Source organism: Coccinella septempunctata, chromosome 1, assembly GCF_907165205.1.
Source record: "Coccinella septempunctata chromosome 1, icCocSept1.1, whole genome shotgun sequence".
Lineage (NCBI taxonomy): Eukaryota > Metazoa > Arthropoda > Insecta > Coleoptera > Coccinellidae > Coccinella > Coccinella septempunctata.
Genome location: NC_058189.1, coordinates 21,005,011 through 21,026,404, shown reverse-complemented (window position 1 = coordinate 21,026,404; position 21,394 = coordinate 21,005,011). Strand labels below are relative to the sequence as shown.

The 21,394-nt window shown below is 34.6% G+C and overlaps 1 protein-coding gene across 1 annotated transcript in view; it reads right to left on the bottom strand.

Moving 5' to 3' along the window:
* The window catches only part of LOC123315105, a 34,354-nt gene extending 14,261 nt beyond the window's left edge, over nucleotides 1-20,093 (bottom strand). Inside the window, exons 1-5 of the mRNA XM_044900681.1 lie at nucleotides 19,698-20,093; nucleotides 15,559-15,797; nucleotides 12,127-12,316; nucleotides 10,206-10,392; nucleotides 3,202-3,347 (exon numbers count right to left, since the gene is read on the bottom strand). Coding sequence (XP_044756616.1) covers nucleotides 3,202-3,347; nucleotides 10,206-10,392; nucleotides 12,127-12,316; nucleotides 15,559-15,797; nucleotides 19,698-19,973 — 1,038 coding nt within the window. The 5' untranslated portion in view covers nucleotides 19,974-20,093. The remainder of the gene's footprint in view (nucleotides 1-3,201; nucleotides 3,348-10,205; nucleotides 10,393-12,126; nucleotides 12,317-15,558; nucleotides 15,798-19,697) is intronic.
* Nucleotides 20,094-21,394: the final 1,301 nt, after the last annotated feature.

The following is a 21,394-nucleotide window of genomic DNA, read 5'->3' as shown; positions in this document are numbered from 1 at the left end:
GACAATGAAGATGAAGATCTGGAAGAGCAGGTAGAAGAAAATGAAGAAGAAATTAATAAACCACCTGTCGTGGTAGAAATAAAAAAATACAGCGTCACCTATGAAAATCAGAGAGATAAGTAAAACTCAGAAAATGAGAAAAACTACAGGTGGAGGCAAAATAACGAACGTCGTGCTGAAAAAAATGTCAGGAAAAGGAATTGCAGCATTAACAAACATAGCCAACAAAATCATGAGAACAGAACACTACCTCAGAAGGTGGAAAACTGCCCAAGTCATTGTGTTCAACAGAACTGGAAATGAGAGAAAATTCTCACAAAACTACAGACCGATAAGCCTACTATCGGCTCTTGGTAAAATAATTGAAAAAGTAATAATAGCCAAGAGGCTTACAGAAGAAACTGAATAGGTAAATCTCTTACCCACAGAAAAATTTTGTTCCGGGAAGAACACTCGGCAGAACAATAAAGAATAATTATTGAGGCTAACAGAATACATTACAGAAGGTTTTCAAAATAATCGAGCTACAGATCCAATATAACTAGACGTTGCCACAGCATTCGACAGAGAATGCTTGCATTATTCGCATCGAAATATAGAAGTTATACAACGAAGATAAAGTGGAAAATTAAATTTAACAGGCAAAAGAGTCAAACAATAATATTACAAAAGAAAAGGCTGAGAGTTACTATAAACTTAGAAATTAATGACACAGATTGACGCATGTTGATAATAAAGTTAGAAATCAATGGAGAAGAAGTCGAATGGAAAAACGAAGTAAAGTATCTAGGGATAACACCAGACAAAGGACTGACTTGGAAGCTCCACATAAAACAAGCGATTGACAAAACTAAAGCAGCGATGCACCGGCTTTACCCACTATTAGGTAGAAGGAGTCATATAGCGAAAGAGATAGAATTGAAAACAATCAAAGCGTTCGCCAAGCCTCCGATGACCTATGGATCAGTTACTTGGGCATTCGCTGCGAAAAGCTATATCAAGAGAATCGAAACAACAAAAAACAAGCTGCTACGGTGCGCAATCTATTCGCCTTACTGAATACCGTGGAATATTACAATGTTGCGCAATCTGGTGGTTCGATAAAGCTTCCTGAAATAGAGCTATTATTTTTGCCCGGTCAAACTGAAAAATGGTATTTCCTGGCATTTTCCGCGGAATATTCACAATATTACAACCCTTGTTATTCGCTGAAAACAGATTAACTTCGAATACACCTGTATTCTCCCAAACAAGAAACATTTTTTGCTTGTTTATTGTTTTCATTCAAGTGATAAAATAGTAAAGATTCCACAAACAAAAAATTGTCATGTTACATTCAACAAGTTGGGAGTTGATAGGGGGGCCAAGACTTTCGAAGACTTGTGCATTTTATCCTAAGTCGATAAGATTACTTCAATATGTGAGAATAGGCTATTAGTTTGTTAGTATAACTCAAAATGAAAAATGATCAGGGTCAGTAAAACGAAGTGAAATAACATTAACAAGGATAAAATCAAGTTGGAAAGGAATTTATTATTTTGCGCATTTTATTGCCTGTTTGAGTAAATATACTTTTTATATTTTTACTCTCCCGCCTTGTTCTCTTTAGACGTTTTCGGAAACTTACTTGGGTTCATTCGATCCCTAACCTTTGCGTTCGTTTACCTAACCCGAACATCTAACCCGTGTTCGGAAAGTACGGTGCTGCTACCTCGATCACTGACTCGGGTTGATTTTCCGTAACCTTACACAAAAGCGGGGTCGTTCGAATCGCTAGAGTCACCGTATGCGCACTGCACTTTAGTTTTGTATCTGAAAAATGCGGGAATAAGCTTTCTACTCTTATTCTCAATAATTATGGAAAGAGAAAAGAATTCGGCTCAATATGAAATTTCATAAGCTGATTCCACTATAGCTGCAATTCTCCTCGTGCTCCTAATTTTGATAAATAGATATTGATATTGATCACTAGGAGGATTGCAGCTATAGTGGAATTAGTTTATGAAACCAAACATTTCACATTGAGCCGAATTCTCTTCTCTTTCCATAATTATTGAGAATAAGAGTAGGAAGCTTATTCCCGCGTTTTTCAGATACAAAACTAAACTGCAGTGCGCATGCGGTGACTCTAGCGATTCGAACGACCCCGCTTTTGTGTAAGGTTACGGAAAATAAACCCGAGTCAGTGATCGAGGTAGCAGCACCGTACTTTCCGAACACGGGTTAGATGTTCGGGTTAGGTAAACGAACGCAAAGTTAGGGATCGAATGAACCCAAGTAAGTTTCCGAAAACGTCTTATGATATTTACTTGTTTATCATCAGCATCAGAGCGACGGACAAAAATCCCTTTTGTACGTATGATCTTGTATTGTTCATTATCCTTTTTTAATGGCCGAGAGGGTTTTTCTTGCCTTGGTGTCTTCACACTTTACTTATCCCATTTCAACTACTCTTTCTGTGGTTCTTGTACTTGATGTTGATTTGACTCCCTCCAAATTGTCATTTGAGGTGTACAAACACCATTCAACAAATGTTTGAGAATAAAAAAACATTCTATAGAAAAGTCGTTCTTTCATGTCCAATTTACAAGGTGGGCAAAATTAATGGGATTGAATGGCAGCTCTGAAGACATAAGTGCTAGGGAAAAATGAATGGCACGTTTCCAACCTCGATTATCAAAAGGTGGATAATGTCCAAAACCACATCCCTCTTTCTTCGTTTGTTTTCAAGTTATAAGTGAAAACTCCTCTATTTCGTAAAGTTTCAGTGATATCGAAATACAAATGTAACACTTTACAGACACTTTTCCATGTAGGGTGCAGTGGCATAGTCAAAGTTTTTTTCCAGTCCGCCATTTCAGTGATATAATAGTTACTTTCAGTTTTTTTTTAAATATAAAACCCTTCAGTGCTACAGAAGTATCAGTGACGATCTGAAAAAGGTTTGACTACGCCTCTGCATAATAGATAAATAAGCGTCTGCAGCTGTTTTTACAACCGACTTTCACATCTGCACTTGAATCTTCATGAAATCGAATTGGATTTAGGGGGATAATAATAATAGTTACGTGCTCTTGAATATTTCATGGATACGAGTTTTGGTAAAATTATTCGTTTTGATTAGTTCTAGCTTCTCCAAAAAAAACTCTCCTTCGAAAAAACCCCCACATTAGTAGGGATTGTTAGGAATTTTCAACTTACCATATCATTATTTTCATCTTGTACATCATCCAATGTTCTAATAAGTTGTGGAATGGCATCCTCACATCTTTCAGGATCTCTATTGATTGGAGCATCCAATAGGAAGCAGAGGCATTTGATATAATCCTTGTGTTCCTTCTTGATCGCTGGAAATTTTGATTTCAATCAAATGATATACAAGCTATGTTATATTTTTACTTTACATTTTAATGTAATGAAATCATAATTTCTTTCAGAGTAATAATAAACAATAATAATAATATAATCAGAGCCAGATGACGAAAGAATACCAACTTCTAAAATCACAAAAGGTTCTTTATTACAATTACCATCCCGATTCTGTATTGGGAAATCACAAAGCCTACTGGGATCGCACGGTTCTCATAGACCCGAAAATAACTCACAATAGACCAGACCTCATATTGCTCAATAGGGATGAGGACACAGCACTATTCATCGACGTGGACATTCCAAATAATAACAATCTTCTAGATAGACACACCGAGAGAATTCCAAAATACAGAAATCTCGAGGAACCAACCAGGAAACAGTGGAAGCTAAAAGATATCGAGACCATCCCTGTTGTCATTTCATCTACAGGCCTTGTAAACACGATTCTTTCTAAAACTTTCGATAAGACACTAAAGACCGAAATGGGAGGATAGTTAGTGATTTCATCCAAGTTGCCGCCCTTGTGTATCGGGATAACTATGGACTCCCTGAGAGTACTGGGAAATTTGAGTTGAGATGGAATGTAACCCTATGCAATTCTTGTTTTTCAGATTTTTAATTGCATCAAGGACTTCTAACATAAGTTACTGGATCGAAATAGAAAGTATCATCAACTAAAGATGATGTGGTACAAGAAATGGACAAGTTGTCACCGTAACAAGTCTTCAACTTAGATTTAGCCATTGAGGTGAAGTGACCAGCAAACATGTTAACCAGCACCGAAGGATTATCGCATTTTACTGCATCTAAGTTGATATCTACTGGGTTATGAGCCCTCATCTTCCTACAAAACACTGTGGAATATTGTTAATAAGTATACTCTTATTAACAATATTCCACAGTGTTTTGTTCTTATCAGAATTATTAATTTTTGAACTGTAATAATTCATTTTAGCCTCCTTTATTAGTGAGATGTGCTGCAGTTTTGTATTTTTAAATTTGGACGGTGAACGTAAAACTGAGTGAAGCCAATATAAATTGGTCAAGTTCTGTTTGCTCTGATTTATTTCAAATGTTATCCAATTTTTACGAAAACTGGTTGCAAAAATATCTTTTATAGGACAACACACATCAATAAAGTACAAGATTTCATTGCTGAATGATTCAAAGCATAGGTCAGCATCGCTCTCCGAGTAGAGATCTACAAAATTGCTATCTGACAAGCATGCAATCAACCTGTTCAGGTTGCTCTGATTAAAATTTCTGATGGACATTCTGGTCTTTGGACCAGATACAGGCTTCAAATACAGTTTTAACAACATTGCCCTATGGTCACTTATGTGAGGCTCAAAAACAGTACACTGTTATTACAGAGATCAAAACAGGAGATGATATAATCAACTTTGGAAGTGGAAGTGACAACATTCACATTAGTGTATACTCTGGTTACAATGTCAGACGTTTAAGTAAGATTGAAGCAATCTAACAGCTCGTTAAGGAGTTTAGTTTTGCTGGAATCTGTTGTAAGTGAATTGATTTTTAGATCACCACATAAGAAAATGAAATCGACATTAAATATGCAAGATTGCAAAGAACAAAACATGTTTTCAAAGAACAGATCAATGTCTCCTGGGCAAGGTCTATAAATACTCAAGACGCCATACCTTGTATCACCAACCGTAACCGCAATACCGCAGATTTCCACGTGCATCTCCACTGAGAATTGGGACACTTTTAAATTTTTTACCTCGAGCCCTTCTCTTACATACAGCATCGATCCACCATTTTACCTCGAAGAGCGACAGAAATAATCACACAGTGTATAACCTGGTAACACCATGGACGTAACGCTATCCACCCTAGACCAATGCTCCGAGACACTGAGAACATTAGGATGTTTTTCCTCTAACAGCACCTCTAAACTATTCATTTTATTTGAAATACACTGTACATTTAGCTGCATTAAACCAAATATGACAGCTTGTGAAATATCATCCACGATAGACTTCAATCTATTCGTGGTCGATGGATTTTGCGCCGATGGAAAAAATGATGTACATTAACTTTGTTTGGCCAGTTTGCACTATCAAGAGCTTTCTCATATTCAGAACTCGGGAATGAAACCTTAAATGAAGCGTATTGCTCCGGATAACGAGATACCAACTTACCACTGATGACGTTTGAAAATTTTTGTTTCAGAAATTTTTGTAGATTGTATTCAGTTTTATCCGGCTTCAGATTCGACACATGAAAATCTTTGTATCTATAATCCATTCACATTTATTTTAGCAGTCGGTTGGCCATGAAATTATTTTCTCAAGTTTTTGTAATTAGAACGGAGTAAGGTTGGCACTCATGAAATGTCGTTAATGTCATAACACCGTTGCCACAACTAATATCAATTTTTATTAAATGCCGAAAGTGATTGAAAAAAAAAGCAGGGTTTCAGGAAGTGCTATTTAGAATTCAGGTCCGCTCATTCGAATAGTTATACCCTGATATTCCAGAATCCACAATACGTCAGACTTCAGCGAACATATCCAATGTAAGAGAATTTATATAATGTTTCATCTGAATTCAAACGACTTGTATTTCAGCTGAATATTTCCACAATTAGAAAGATTGTGATTGAAGAGGATTTGGGAGACCCGAAAAAGTGGTGGCACTTGGGAATTTTATGTTTGAGTGAATTAATGCGAAAAGGTTACTACAGGATTTTCGATGAATGTCATCGTATAATAAGTTCCCGAAAATTGATTATTCTATTTTGCATTTGACTTGTCCTATACATTGTAAATGTCTTAAGGTTTCAATGAATACCCAATTATTATTATATCAATGTATTAAGATGAACAGCCACAAATACGCGCCAGTTGTCCTGTTAATTGTTTATTCATGCGAAATTTTGTTCAGAGGTGAAATACATCTTGACTTGAAACTTTCTTTAAATCCATTTACTTTTATTGATGCAAGATGATTTTTGTTGAAGAATTTAACATTCTTGTAATTATCTGTTAATTTCTGCAGGTACCCCATTCCCAACTAGGGAAATGCATCATATGCATTTCATCTTCGGGTTAATATTTTTGAAATCTACAACTGATGTAACGTATTCAAACATTAGCCAAAGAAGATAACGAATATTAACTCTCTTCAAGCTATTGCATATTATATAATATTATACTGATCTCTTGAATTTTCCATGCAAATATCTGGATTTTATATGCCCACAATCAGTTTGTATAAACTTCTTCAATTATGTTCGTCACATATTTTCCGAAGAGATTCGACATTGTGATAAAATACGTAATAACAGAAACTTTTACGTAGAAAGGGCAACATAGCGTTAATTTAAAACCCAAAAATGTTTTGGCAAGCTTCATAACCCCGCATTTTCGTACTATACAGAGTGAAATGTGTCGATTTTCCATGGCCAACCGAGTGCTAAAATAAAAGTGAATGAAGTATGAAGTATATCTAATCCTTCAATAGTAGTAGAACCAATAGAACTACCATCAACCAGAGCTTTGCGCCGTTTGCGAATTGGTTTGTGGCTCACAACATTCCATTCATGTTCATTTTCCTGAACAGAGAGATTGTTAGCGATGTCACCCTTCGGACCAGCCAGACACATTAGCACGAACTAAATTCATTTCTTCACTCGCATTTCAACATGCTCACAACCCTTTTGTTTATTTATTTGCGACTTCGAACTGGCATGAGCTTCAGTTGAAGAACGCATTTGCGCTTTATTCAAATCCGATGCCGTACGCCGATGACTCTCAGCAGCGGTGCACCCAGATGACACCGATAAACAACGGGAATATGACACCTCCTTATGATCATTGGAACTCCCACATATTAGTTGTGTTTGCATTTTTGCTTCCGAAGTATGTTTAACTCTTTGTCTTTCATACAAATTTCATTCTCCAGAAAAGAGATTTTAAATTTAAGCAGGGATTTATTTTCCAGCAAGATATTATTTTTTGATTCAAGTTCGAAAATAATCTTGAGCAGAAGATCTTTGCTAGATGATTCGCTAGTTATAATTTTCGTAGATGGTTCTACTAGTGGGGATAAATCAGGCCCGGATTTGTCACTTACATTTATGTTGGTTATCTCAACATCACAACACTTTTCTATATTTGAACCACATCCAGGATGGAATGGTTTATAACAAATACTACATTTAGAACTATTTTTTACTATTGATTTTCAACATTACCCGCATTGGGGAACTGTTAGTTGCAGAGAGACACCCGGATCGACTTGTTGGTTTAGTCTCGGTACATACATTATAATCAAGTTGTGCCTTCCCTTTTCATGTGCCAAACTCTCCAGCTTCCGATCAATTATTTCTATTTTCTGATTCGCATGTGACATATTATTTGTTTCTCCTGCGTTGTCTTTTCTGAGCTCTTCGAAAGAATCGGAAATAAACTGAATAGTTAAGAATTTAGAATTTCCCTTTTGAATTGCTTCATACTCTTGGATGTTATATCCTGGTTTCTTTTCATTTCTTTCATTATATCAGACGGTGTTATTGATGTAACAGTATCCTCTTCCCCAGACTGTCCGTCTGTTCCGATATTCCTGAACAGTACTGTCAGTATTTCAGAGACGATGCCTATTGGCCCATTCGTTCGAGTTCTATTGTTATTCGATTGCGGGCCAGTAAAACCAGCAATATCGGAACAGGCCCTGTTCCTTATCTTCAGTGTTATCAACTCTAAAAACTAACCGTTTTCCATCCACCATTTTGAAAAAGCAGAAAAATATTCATATTTTTTTCTCATGATATATTTAGGTGAATAGTTACACATATGCAAAGTTTGAATATGATAAATTAGGGACGAGAAAGAAAGCACAAAGATATGAAACTTTGATAGAGAATTCTGATAACAAAAACAAAACCTTTTGGACATTGATTAATTCAATGAAAAATAAACCGAAAAGCTAAATTGAAATGAATGAGAACCCTAAAAAAATCGCCAACAAAGATATGAACAGTTACTTCATCAGTGCTGCGCAAACATTAATAACTCTTTCAGATATGGCATTTTTCCGGATAAATTGAAGACTGCAGTTGTCAAGCCCATCCATAAAAAAGGTGATATAAATGACTATAATAATTATAAACCCATAAGTATCTTGCCAAGCTTCTCCAAGATCATAGAAATGGCATTTGCGAGACAAATAATAGAACATTTTCTGGAAAATGAGATCTTTGGACAGTATCAGCATGGTTACTTGAAGGGGAAATCTATCAAAACGGCAATCTATCACTTTATAACTAAAATTGTAGAAGCTTTTGAGGATAAGGAGCTGGCCATGGGAATGTTTTTGGACTTGTCCAAAGCATATGACTGTGTGAACAGTAACAAATTACTGAAGAAGCTAGAACGCTATGGAATTCGAGGACCAGCATTGCAATGGGTCAAATCATACTTTTTTTTCAGAAAACAATTAGTAGAAATTGAAACGAATGAAGAAACTGTCTGATCAACCCTACAAGACATAATACTAGGTGTACCACAGGGTAGCATTGCTGTCCCCCTATTCTTTTTGATATACCTAAACGACTATGGACTAAATTCTGACATAGACAAAAGAACAGTAACCACTATAAATTATGTGGATGATACTAATAATCTTCAGGACCTGAAACATCTGTGTGAAAGTACATTGGAAAAATCAAAACAATGGTTTGAAAGTAACAATCTAATTCTAAACGAGGGAAAAACACAATTGATACTTTTTATACCAACCAACTCAAAAATTGAAGATACTGATCACATAATCTTGGATCAGGAATGATATGAACTTGCTCAATCAGCCAAATTCTTGGCAATCTATATAGATAAAAAATCTAAATTGAAAAGAACATGTAATCTATTCCAGCGAAAGAGTAGCAACATCCATTTATGGTTTACGAATTATGTCTAAATGCATAGGTAAATCTTTCTTGAAAACAGTGTACCATGCAACTGTAGAATCAAAACTGAGGTTTGGTATCATATTTTATGGATCCCAAATTGAATTTGACAACATCCCAAAAACAAGTTGAATATAGGTGCCTTAAATTATATAACTCCCTACCAAATACAATTAAAACTATAAAAGATGGAAAACTTTTCAAGAGAAGATTATATAAATTTCTCTTAGAATTGCAGCCTTACAGTTTGGAAGAATTTCTAGGTTAACTGCATTAATTCTAAATATGAATTTTTTGTTTTGAATCTACATATTTCATTTCGACTCCGTATAACTTATTGTAGTTTTTATGGATGGGATTTGAAATAAATAAGTATCATTATTATGATACAAGATGAAAGGACTTACATTTATAGTTTACATTCGAAAAGTCGGGAATCCCTTTCATATTTTGAAAATGGCCGAGACGAATAATTTAAGGAAATCATAAAAAAGTGCGGATTTTCTTCAAACCCAAGAATAACTTCCACTTTTTTGTCTCCAGGAAATAGCTCTCTACCACTTTCAGGAATATCTTTTACACAGTCGTTTCTCAATTTTGCTCGTCGTGTACGGCTTTCTTGATTCTATACCCGACGACAATCTACTATCGTATTTACACTTCTGTGTAAATCCTCATAGCTATTTCTCTAAAGGACAAAGCAGCCTCGCGTAAGCACACTATCAAACTCTCCGAGCTTTTGAAAGTCTTCTCGTCTTCGCACTAAACACAACCAACGAACAACCATTGATGAGAGTACGAGTATAGTACGAAAAAGTAAAGAAGGGTGTTTGATGGAAAACCCCAGATCAAAAATAGTATTCCTGAATAAAATTAGGTACTGTTTATTAATAATTACCATCTTTATTTGATGAAGCTTCCTTCAATAATTTCACAAAACCGGCGGTGATATCCGGTACAGGTAACTCGGATTTCAGCGTACTGGCAGGTATGAAATTCATAACTATATTGACTATCATTTGAGGAGCTACTGGTAAAACATGGCTGAAGTACATAAAGACATCTCCCTTGGATGTATTCCTAAGCTGAAAGAAAATGAATGGATTAAATTTCGAATGTGCTATTTTCCTAAATTTCAAAATATATGTCATTAAAATCTTTTTAATTTCAACATATTGCATTTTGCCTGTATTCACCTAAGAAAATTCTTATTTCGGAAGTGCTCTCTTATGAACATTCTATGTCATTTTCACAATCCGGTAACACTCATCGGGTCAATAATGGTCATGAAAGTTTTCTGATCGCCATTGACTCAGACTCAGATTAATATCAAGTTTAGTGATCACATTTGGCAAGAAAAACAATGACACAGATCACAGATACAGTTTTTTGTAATCTGTAGATATAAAATATAATATCTTCTTTATGGAGAGTAGAGAGAAGGAGAACGATCGCCGTACTAAAAATGTGTCCCCGAACACGGGGAACGTAGGACAGGAGTCGCTGCGATCGCTACGTTTATCGATAAGGGGTGGGGATTCAAGCGTCAATTAGAAATGAGCAAACTTCATTTTATTTTAGGTTATGTGTCATCGTCCTTTTCCTGATGATTTTTCAAATACGTTTCTTCAAATCTATAATAAATATGAACTTTCTGATTTATATGCAATGAAATACAATTCACATTGTAAAGAGGACTAAGTAATCAGCTTTATTAATTCATAATAAATACCTACATAATATGTTCATCATTGTTTATTGAAAACAGGACATGTTTTTTGGTTTAATGTAATCTTCAAAATTATATACATTCGCACTGAGGAGTAGAACATATCAAGACAACAAAAGGTAGTAATCTCAAATTTATTACTTATTAGAGTAGATTCTGTTTCCAATACTCAGCTGTGAACCGTTATGAACCACATATTATGTTATGCCAACGAAATTCTTCAAGAATATCCACTTCTGAACCATGTAGTTTTATTGGTTAGATATTCTTATTCAGAAAGGTCCACTCCTTACGAGGGATGACAATTTCGATTTCGTTTATAATGAATCCATCATCTTTTTTGATATCTTCATCGCAAAAGAGCTCTTGACACACGAATTTATTCCGAGTCGATTCTTAAGTAAGGTTTTTCAATTCTCTCCCAAAAATGCACTCGGAAATTTATCTCTTCTCCTTTTCTTTCCGATGCCAAAACACTCTTACACTAGCGCATGCTTTAACATTTCACCATGGTCATATGTTATTCTCTTATCAAAAATCGAGAATAATATTATTCTAATCATTCGTCACCAGGAAGACAATTCACTCAGCCAACTAGTTTAAATCAAAATTTCGTCATCCCGTGACCGCCTATTGGCAAAAACATGAACTACCCTATTGGTACATATTTTAGGGGACAAAAAATATATGGTCTCAAAGCAGCGATCTTTCTCCTTCTCTTTACTCTCCATAATCTTCTTGATCGGTTCTACTGTTGTCGAAACAAAAATTACTAGACTTTAGAGAAGGTGTCACACGTCACAAGCTTTTACTAAGTTCCGAAGGGTGTATTTCTCGAAGTTCTGAATTTTGAAGCGAATCTTTTACGTGTTGGATAACTAATGGAAAAGGGTTTCCATACATAATCTTGAATTAGATTTTGGAGTTTTAGGAATCTTGTCCATTGAAGTGGGCTAGAAACAGCTTTGCTTCACTATACTTATCCGAATGAGCACACTATGTAAAATCATACTAGTTGTTACTAAGTAATTACTACACAATTGCGCAGGATGAAACATACATTTGCACTAGTTAATAACAAATCATTTACCTGACTTATTCCGGGAGAATATTTGTATTTGGATAATATATATAAAAATTTTATTATTTGATCCAGTATCGCTTTATCTTTCTTCTCGGCGGTCCATCTAATACAACAATGGATGAAGAGAGCCCCAATTGGCTTCAACATGTCATACTTATCAACTAGAGCGCATAATGAATTGCGGTTCAGGAACTTGCTGAAAAAAAAAGGAAAATTTGAAATTATTTAAAATTTTGATTCACTTCATAAAACATATATTATATACAATCTTTTGAAACAGAACAATACACTTTTACAATCTGAAATTATCGATATAGCGGCATTGAACTTGCAAGAATGTTGGAATGTTCGTTTAAAAATGCAATATGCCAGATTCATCTATAATTACTGTTAAAGTGTTAAATATACTTTTCCGCCGACCTTTTAATAATAGCACGGTTTAACGTACACGAAATTAGCCGTTAATGAACCCTTTTATTGGTTAATCATTAATCAATCATCAATCAATATAATAATCAATCATCAATAATCAATAAATATAATAACGTTGATAAAAATGATCACTGAATCGTATCAAATGATGTTGACCTTCGGACGAAGGGTTTGGGAGATTTGAAATGGAGTGCGTCGAAGGCGCATGGCCGGGTAACGCGTTAGTAAGACGTAAACTGTATTTATTATACAAAAATGTTGGCATTGAGAATTTATAACCCTTACTTTTTAAATATTTTTTAACAACACGAAGTACTCCGTCGATCGCAAATGCATCACCAGGTTCTAAAAAATGACATAGATTACATCTATATCTAACCTCTCATTATAGCAGCAATATTAGTTAGCATAATATGGCGCTAACATGTCAACTATGTACCCATTTGTTGTGCAATCGAAAACAAATTCCGCAACTCAATCAGGTTTTCTCATTTTAAGCCAGTTAAGAGTTGAGATATAACTGGCACACGATAATAGAGATTTTAAGTGCGCAAAGTATGTTAACCTGAACGTAAACTTTAACTTGAGAAACAACGTCAAATATAACGTTTTCGAGTTATAATGAAATTCAAGTTGAAGTGCTCATTTATACGCTATAGGTCAGACCTTTGAGTATTTTATATTCTATACGTCAGACGTTAAACCTAACCTAACCACTTAGAAACATGAGATTCGCTGTCGAATTTCAGCCATCTGATAACAAAGTATTATAACGAAATCCTTTTGATGACTTCAGAATGACTGCTGATTTCCTGTACAGGGTGTTTCACTGGTGACGCGGATCTCGATTATGCTTAAGAAATTTTTCAATATTTTATTTAACTCAGAATCATTAAGGTCAATTGGTGCTATATTGCTAAATTTTTTTTTAATATAATGTGTCTCAGAAAGTAGTAGGAACCAAATATATGTCTTTTATTAAGGAACACTCCGTATTTCACTGCAGACTGAGAAAGCATGGTGAAAATAAGTTTATTTGACATATCATGTAAATGGAGGTTTAAGCATGGTGATTTGGCCGTTGGAAGATATTTGAACGATATTGCTAGGATTGGTAGGTACCAATGATGTTATCAAATCCTGAAAGATTCAGATCCCTAACTCACTTGTTCTTTGAGGTGGAGCAAATTATGTGACAATTTTTTTTTACCGAAACACGTGAATCGATTGTTCCCAATTTTGGATATGTTTTTAAGGCTAACGGTGGCTTGTAGAAGAAAAATTATGATATTCATCGGCTCGAAGGATTTGTGAAAAATGAAATTTTTATTTTTCATTTAAATTTTCAACCATGACACAATTCTGAAAAGGTACGCCATAGTAAAAAAAAAATTGAAACTATGTTTTCTTTCGCCAAAGAACAGAAGCGCGCGACCTAATTTTTGATGAGATGAGATACCTATAGATCCCATGTGATGATACATCAAGGGTGGCGACAGGCCGTATTTTGGAATCCGTATGTTCCATGACTTGGGAAGAAATATTTAACAAAATCGGCTAGAAAAAGTGTTCTCAACTATTTTCATGTTCATATTTTGTTTTGTTTTTTTTTTGCAAAAGTATTGGGGTTGGAAAAAAAAATGCAACATAATAGAAACTATCATTTCTATTTCGTAGAAAATTTTTCCATAAACTCAGTTACTGTATGGTAGGGAAAATGTACTCTTGTTTAGAGAAAAAAGAATCTATATCTAATGTCCAATATTTCATTATCTTGTGAGGTTATATTCTGGGTTTTCACAATACAATTGACTATTCACGTTTCTATTGTTCATGTGGAAAACTGTATATTCAACTTCTGTATGTGAATTGATTTTTAAAAAATTTGGCTCGATTTGAAAAGCATTAATCTCCTAAACAGATGAAAATGACTAATTAAATGTTCAATTGAAAACCAATGAGCGTTATGTCACAAAACCTAAATACAATAGCATTCGATGCTATATTGCATATTTCAATCCTAAAAATTGAAACAAAAACGTGGCCGCGTGCGTTCGTCCTCTCCCATCCGACCATTCAAGAGACATCACCCCCCCTCCCCCCCCCCGCGTGTCCATCGCATACATTTTTGGCCGTTTCGTTTTAGGTAATGTGCACATTAGCCGGCTAAAGATGAAATTCCCTGACGCAGATGAATACTTTATTGAATATTAGCCGGCCCTCGAATATAAACCTATGTTAAGCTGGCTTATCTTAAGTTTATGCTATCTTAATCCGTAACATATACATTTGTACATGTACATATTTGCTAAATACTCGAAAATGTTAAAGTTTTCAACTCGGGTCATATTTTGGTTGAAAAGTATTGTAAAAGTATTTATATTGAAAAAAGAAAATTATTCCGAAAAAAATAATGAAAATGAGAAAGTGTTGGAAGAACTCAAGTGTACCTTTGGTGGCTGAAGTCCAGAACGATGCCTTGAGATTCCCTTGAAAGTTGTTTCACAGCAGAAAACTTTTCACTTTTATAGCGCACTTTTGATCAATGAACTACTGATCAGAAGGATGAGATCGAATGGTATTAATTGCATACGGCGCTTCACATCCAAAAAATCCTTCAACATATTTACCAGTTGAGCCCGTTTGCAACAGCCGAGAATTCTTTGGAGAAAATTTTCGAGTAAATACTCGAAAATTCATGCGCCGTGAATTATTCACCGTTGCATACGCACTTTCGGTAGAACTCTCTGTTCACTTGCATACAAAATAATCTCTGCCGTTTTCTTGCGAAAATTTTGTAGAGAATTCTCGGCTGTAGCAAACGAGCTTTACATATTATTCCATTGATTTTAATAAACGGAGAATAAAAATACGCGACTCAGCGTCCGTTTAAAATCCCAAAATGAACAAAAAAATTAAAAAACAAAATAAATCAATTCATAGTTGCACAAACAAGTATAATCACGATTTTGTGACCACCTATTGATGAATAAATTTAAATCTCACCTAGTTGCTCTCACAGCCATCAGCAAGGTTGCTTCACTGAATTTAGTGTAATTGTTATCAACATAGTTCTGAATAAAATTCAGAATATAGGTTAATATATGACTCTTTGTCTTCAAAATATAGTCTGCTATGTAATGTTGGCATATATTACCAATTATTCTGAACACTCTTCCATTGACCCCATCTTCTTTTGAAAACCTCTGCAGTAGATTGTGTAGATCATTCAATCCTATGAAAGCCTGTAAATAAAATATCAGAATATGAGATTGGGAAAAATTCAATATCCAACTAGAACTGAGAAAATATGATAATTCGTCAATCAAAGGCATACGCGCAGCTGCATGATAGTACGTTAAAATTTAATGTCCCTAAAAAATTTTAGTACTCTATTATTCTTTTAAAAATAACGGTTTTAAATTTAAATGGGGTATCAAATCTTAAAGGACGTTCCTGCAACTGGGCCATAATCAAATTAAATTTCTAACTGCATATTCAATTGTTACTCCTAATAATAACCATAATGATCATCTGGACAGAACACAAATTCCATGATGATCTTTCACTTCAAATATCAATCAATTTATTTAATACCCGTATATCAGATACAAGGTCTTTACAAATTATTGTAACATTGGTAACTAGCACAAAGTAATTCAAAGCCAACTGCGATCATTTATAAAAACATTGTAAGATTTTCGAAATATGAATTGCAAAGTCGCACTTTTGTGAATGAATTGTTGGCCAGATGACACAGTAAACAAAAAGGATTGAGGGTTACATAAAAAATCAACATTGATCGATTAAACTTTCGTCATCCAACCTACTAAACCTAGACCATCATTTCTGGACTATTTTAGAGATTCCGAGCTTTCAAATTCCCCAGAATTTAGAAAGCCGATTATCTAGTTAATCAGAAAAGCTGTGTGAAATATTGAGAAGCTAAAAAATAAAAAGTATGCATGTACAGTATGTTTCACGTAAGCGGGTCATTGTATTTTGTGACTTATTCAGTGGAAAAATATTAACAATTGTACCGTCAATATGAGAGTATTTTTCACGGGCTATTCAAATATTTCCTCGACCAAACTATAGACGTGGAAAGTTATGACGAGAAAACCGTTTTCAAAAAAATAATTTTTGAAAATTTAACTGATTTTCAAAATCAATGTGTAAAGCCCGTTTGTAACAACCGAGAATTCTCTACCAAATTTTGGTAAGAAAACGGCAGAGATTATTTTGTATGGAACTGAACAGAGAATTCTACCGAAAGTGCGTATGTTACGGTAAAGAATTCACGGCGCATGAAATATCGAATAAATTTTCTAGAGAATTCTCGGCTGTTGCAAACGGGCTTAAGGAACAATTTCCGACCATTTTTTGTCCCATTTCAACTTTTTGAAATCGAAATTCGGAAAATACAATATCGATTTTGTCTATAGTTCGATAAGTACTAGATGTTACATTTTTAAGTTGTTCACTGTTGACTGTGTTGACAATATCGACATCAATAATTTTTTGAATCAAAAACTACATGGATATTTTTTCCTAATGCTGAGTTCAAATTCTCCCAGTTATTTTAAAACAAATTACTTGAAACAAATATAAAACTACCATTATATTTGAATATTCGAAATTTGATTGACAAATTCAGAAATTGATTCTGAAAACCAGTCGAATTCAAACATTTATTTTTTTTAAACGGGTTTTCCGCCATAGCTCTCAATGTCCATGTTCGGTAGTTTTGCCGATAGCCTTGAAAAATACTATCATACTGATGGTTTACCCTTTAATTTTGCTTAACTTATCACAAAATCTCGTGGTCCGTTTACGTGGAACACACTGGGCGTGTGTAGATATTGAAAATTGTAGCTGATTCGAACACTTTACAAAAATTTCATAATACAGACCAGAAATGTGTAGAAAGAAAAGTAAACATGAGCACAATATGGCTTTCAAAGAGGTGATCTAATATGTAGCAGGTAACACTCTTCCAACGAAAAGAATATGTCTTTGTATAGAAGCATTAAAAATAATCACACATGGCAAACTGCGATCTATCACACTCATATTGATTTAAAAAACAACACAGATGACTAAGAGAAATAGTAGAGAGAGGATGAACTAAGCAGACTTTGGCTTTGTCTATAAGCATTACAAATCATCATACATTGAAAACTGCGATCTATCACACCCATATTGATTTAATTAACACTTTACAAACAACGTGGATGCCTGGGACCTGGGAGGAATTGTAGAGGGTTAAAGGATCAACTTGAAGCAGAATTATTATCCTAACGAGTCTATAAATCATGGTACAGTATTCAAATACGGGAGAAACAACAAATCCCCAAGCCCAAACAAAATAACAGCTGAAATACTGAAGAAACTGCTAAAAAGGTAACAAACTTCTTTTGATCTACAAACACAAATATATGATTTTCACCAACATGAGTTATTTAACCACAACATGTGTTTCACTATCACAATAGTAGGAAAGGCAAAGACACTCAAGTTATTTCATCCTATAGGCCTATAAATCTCCTGTCTATTTCATCCAGAATCTTGAAAAGGCTATTGTACCCAAAGAATTGGAATAATGGACGAGATACCAGATAAACAGTTTGGGTTCTGTTAACACCACTTGAATATATAACATATAATCCATGGAACTGTTCTTAAGATAAAGAAGTGCTTAGAAGAGAAAAAATACTGCATGACTATATTTTAGGACATAAGCCAGGCATTTGACAGGGTATGGTATGAAGGTCTACATCTTCTGAAAAATCAGAGAAAAAATCCCACTCTACTACAGATTACTTAAATTTTACCTTAGCAACCGCATCTCTAAAACCAGATCAACAGTGAATATTCCACCTTCAAACAATCAGTCCCCCAAGGAATTGTATTTTTTATAAACTGCAGATTTATCAACAACTGCAGAAACTGTAGCAGCCACTTGCAGACAACATCATGGCTAGTAATGAAGATTCTTTAAAATCACCTAAATGTTTTACAATAGTGGTTTGGAGCCTGATCTTCTCTTAACATTTTCTTGTTGAATTCAAGTCAACAGCTCTTTCCTGATAGGATATACGATTTTTCAAACGAAACTATGCAATTAACAATAACATATCAAGAATATACAAATAAAATAATTAAAAATAAACACAATCTTATATTCAAATATTGAGTATTACGTGTTGGATAACTAATGGGAAATGGTTTCCATAAATAATCTTAAATTCGATTTTGGAGAGAGAGAAACTTGCCCATTTTTAACCCTCTAATGGCCAAGTTTTTTTTCCTTTTTTATAATTATTTCCGTATAGTTTCAAATTAGCTTAAGTAATCTACATCTTTTTTTTTCGCAAATAGTTAACTGATTTACATTAACACCTGTTCTCACAAAATGAACCTATATTAAGCGGACAGGGACAGGGAATAATTTCGTATCCACTTATATGCAACCAGTCTCAAGGCGGACTTGGGTATTAGGGGGTTAAATGGTGAAATTTCTTTCAAACTACAGGGAACATATCCAAACCACCTCAGATGAGCTAAAAGAGACTCTGCTTGACGAAACCTCACTGTGTTAGTGTGTTATATTGGCCACAAGCTAAAAGCTTTGTTAACTAATGAGCTGATGGATGTCATTAACAGCAGGTTTCATAAAACTTTCATTGCCCGATCAACGATTTGACAGTTACTTGATTTCAAAAACGAAGTCACTAAAACTTTTTCATTCCTACATATATTGAAGAAGTAGCATTTGAGAATCATTGAAGGGACGTATATAGATCATAATTCGGTGGGAGAATGGTATTCCAAATTCACCTCACTGAATTATTGATTGAAAACAAATTGACGTTTATTTGCCAATCAAGCGTTGATTCCCCAATCGAGCTTTATGAAACCGGGGATTAAACTAACATGCTTCACAACAAGAATTACTAGCAGAAATTCTACACCTTTTTCATATGTAATTCAAAAAGTATATGATGTTTTCTGAATTATAAGTGATAGTTTCTGAATAACAATTGTCGTTTTCTCAATAATAATTCACTAATCTGCAATTCAAGTTACGCTTTTTGAAATACAGTTTACTAATCAGGAGATGGAAAAAATAGTTTATATCTTACCACTTCATTTGAACAATTGGGTTCCAAACAACAGTTTCCTAGAATACTTAATGAAACTGCAATAATATTGCTTTGAGAAGAAGTCAGACAACCTAAAATTTTTTTTATACATCCTGACTTATGAATCTTCAAAATATTCCTCTTGTGCTTCGGCCATTCCACAGACTTCCTAATATACGTTAACAATTTATATAAATTCTGAGCATTCAACGTAGGGGATAAAATTCGGAGAGCTTTATCGAATGTGAGCGTATCACTATGTATTTCAGACGCCATTACATAGTAATTGTCAGAAACTTTCAAATTGAAATTATTATTATTATTGTGTGTATATATAAATATTATGATCACTTGACACTTATTAGGTTAGGTCACTACTAGTCACTAGTCAGAGACAAGAGAGAGATACTTTCTCTATGTCACTAGTCACAGAACACGAATATCATAGACACACAGAACACACCCTTGACTTACTTTATGTCATTGAACTTTTTCTTTAGTTCAATGCTTTATGCATAGACATAGAGACGAGACTCTATGGCTGTATTCGGGTTCGACTTTTGGACGGTCCGAGAATTGTTCTAAAACTGCGCAAAACTGTTGCGCCCTAGTATAAAATCCTCTGCGCAGTTTTAGAACCATTCTCGGACTGTCCAAAAGCCGAACCCGAATACAGCTTATGTCTATGACGAATAACACTACTTATTAGAGAGATATGGAAGCATCCTTAACGTCATGCGGTAATAACGTCAAGCGCTAATAACGTTACGACGCATGCGTATTTCCATTTTCAGAATAGCGGGCGGTATTAACGTTACCGCATGCCGTAATTAGAGAGTTGAAGTGCAGCCATGAACGTAAACGTTAACGTTATAACTGACATCTACGCATGCTCATTCGTCCGTTTTTAACGTTAACGTTAGCGTCAGCTTTACGGCCTACGTAAACTAGCGGTCTCCCACGATACCTTAAACAGCGACGTACGTTAACCGAACGTTAAACGAGTAGCACCGATGACTTGCGAATGGCCGAATTTTGATTGTTGAATGCAATCCTCGATAACCTCAAACTGTCATTGTTTACATTTCCTGTGTATTTTCTCATAATGAACGAAAATTATAGGAAATCAGCAGTGATTTGAAAGTTATCAAAAGGATTAAGTTAAATTACTGTGTTATCAGATTACATTCAGTACATAAGGAAATGGCTGAAACTACACTGCAATTCTCATGTCTCTTAACACATGAATATTTCATTGATAATAAAATACTTTCAAGTTGAAAATTCTCTTTATTATGCATATAATCATTAGAACATCAATATTTCAAATATTATTCCAGCTGTCGAGGCTCAATATTATAGATATTAGATAAAAGAGAGTTCCAGCAAAATAAAATCAAAATCCAAATTGATAGGTTATGTTTAACGTCTGACGTTTCATGATGGCAGCACTTCAACTCAAATTTCATTACAACACGTAAACGTTATATTTGACGTTATTTGTCACGTTAACGTTTACGTTCAGGCTAACGTTCTGTGCGCACTTCAACTCTCTAATAGAGACTTGAAGTGCAGCCATGAACGTAAACGTTAACGTTATAATTGACATCTACGCATGCTCATTCGTCCGTTTTTAACGTTAACGTTAGAGTCAGCTTTACGGCCTACGTAAACTAGCGGTCTCCCACGTATACCTT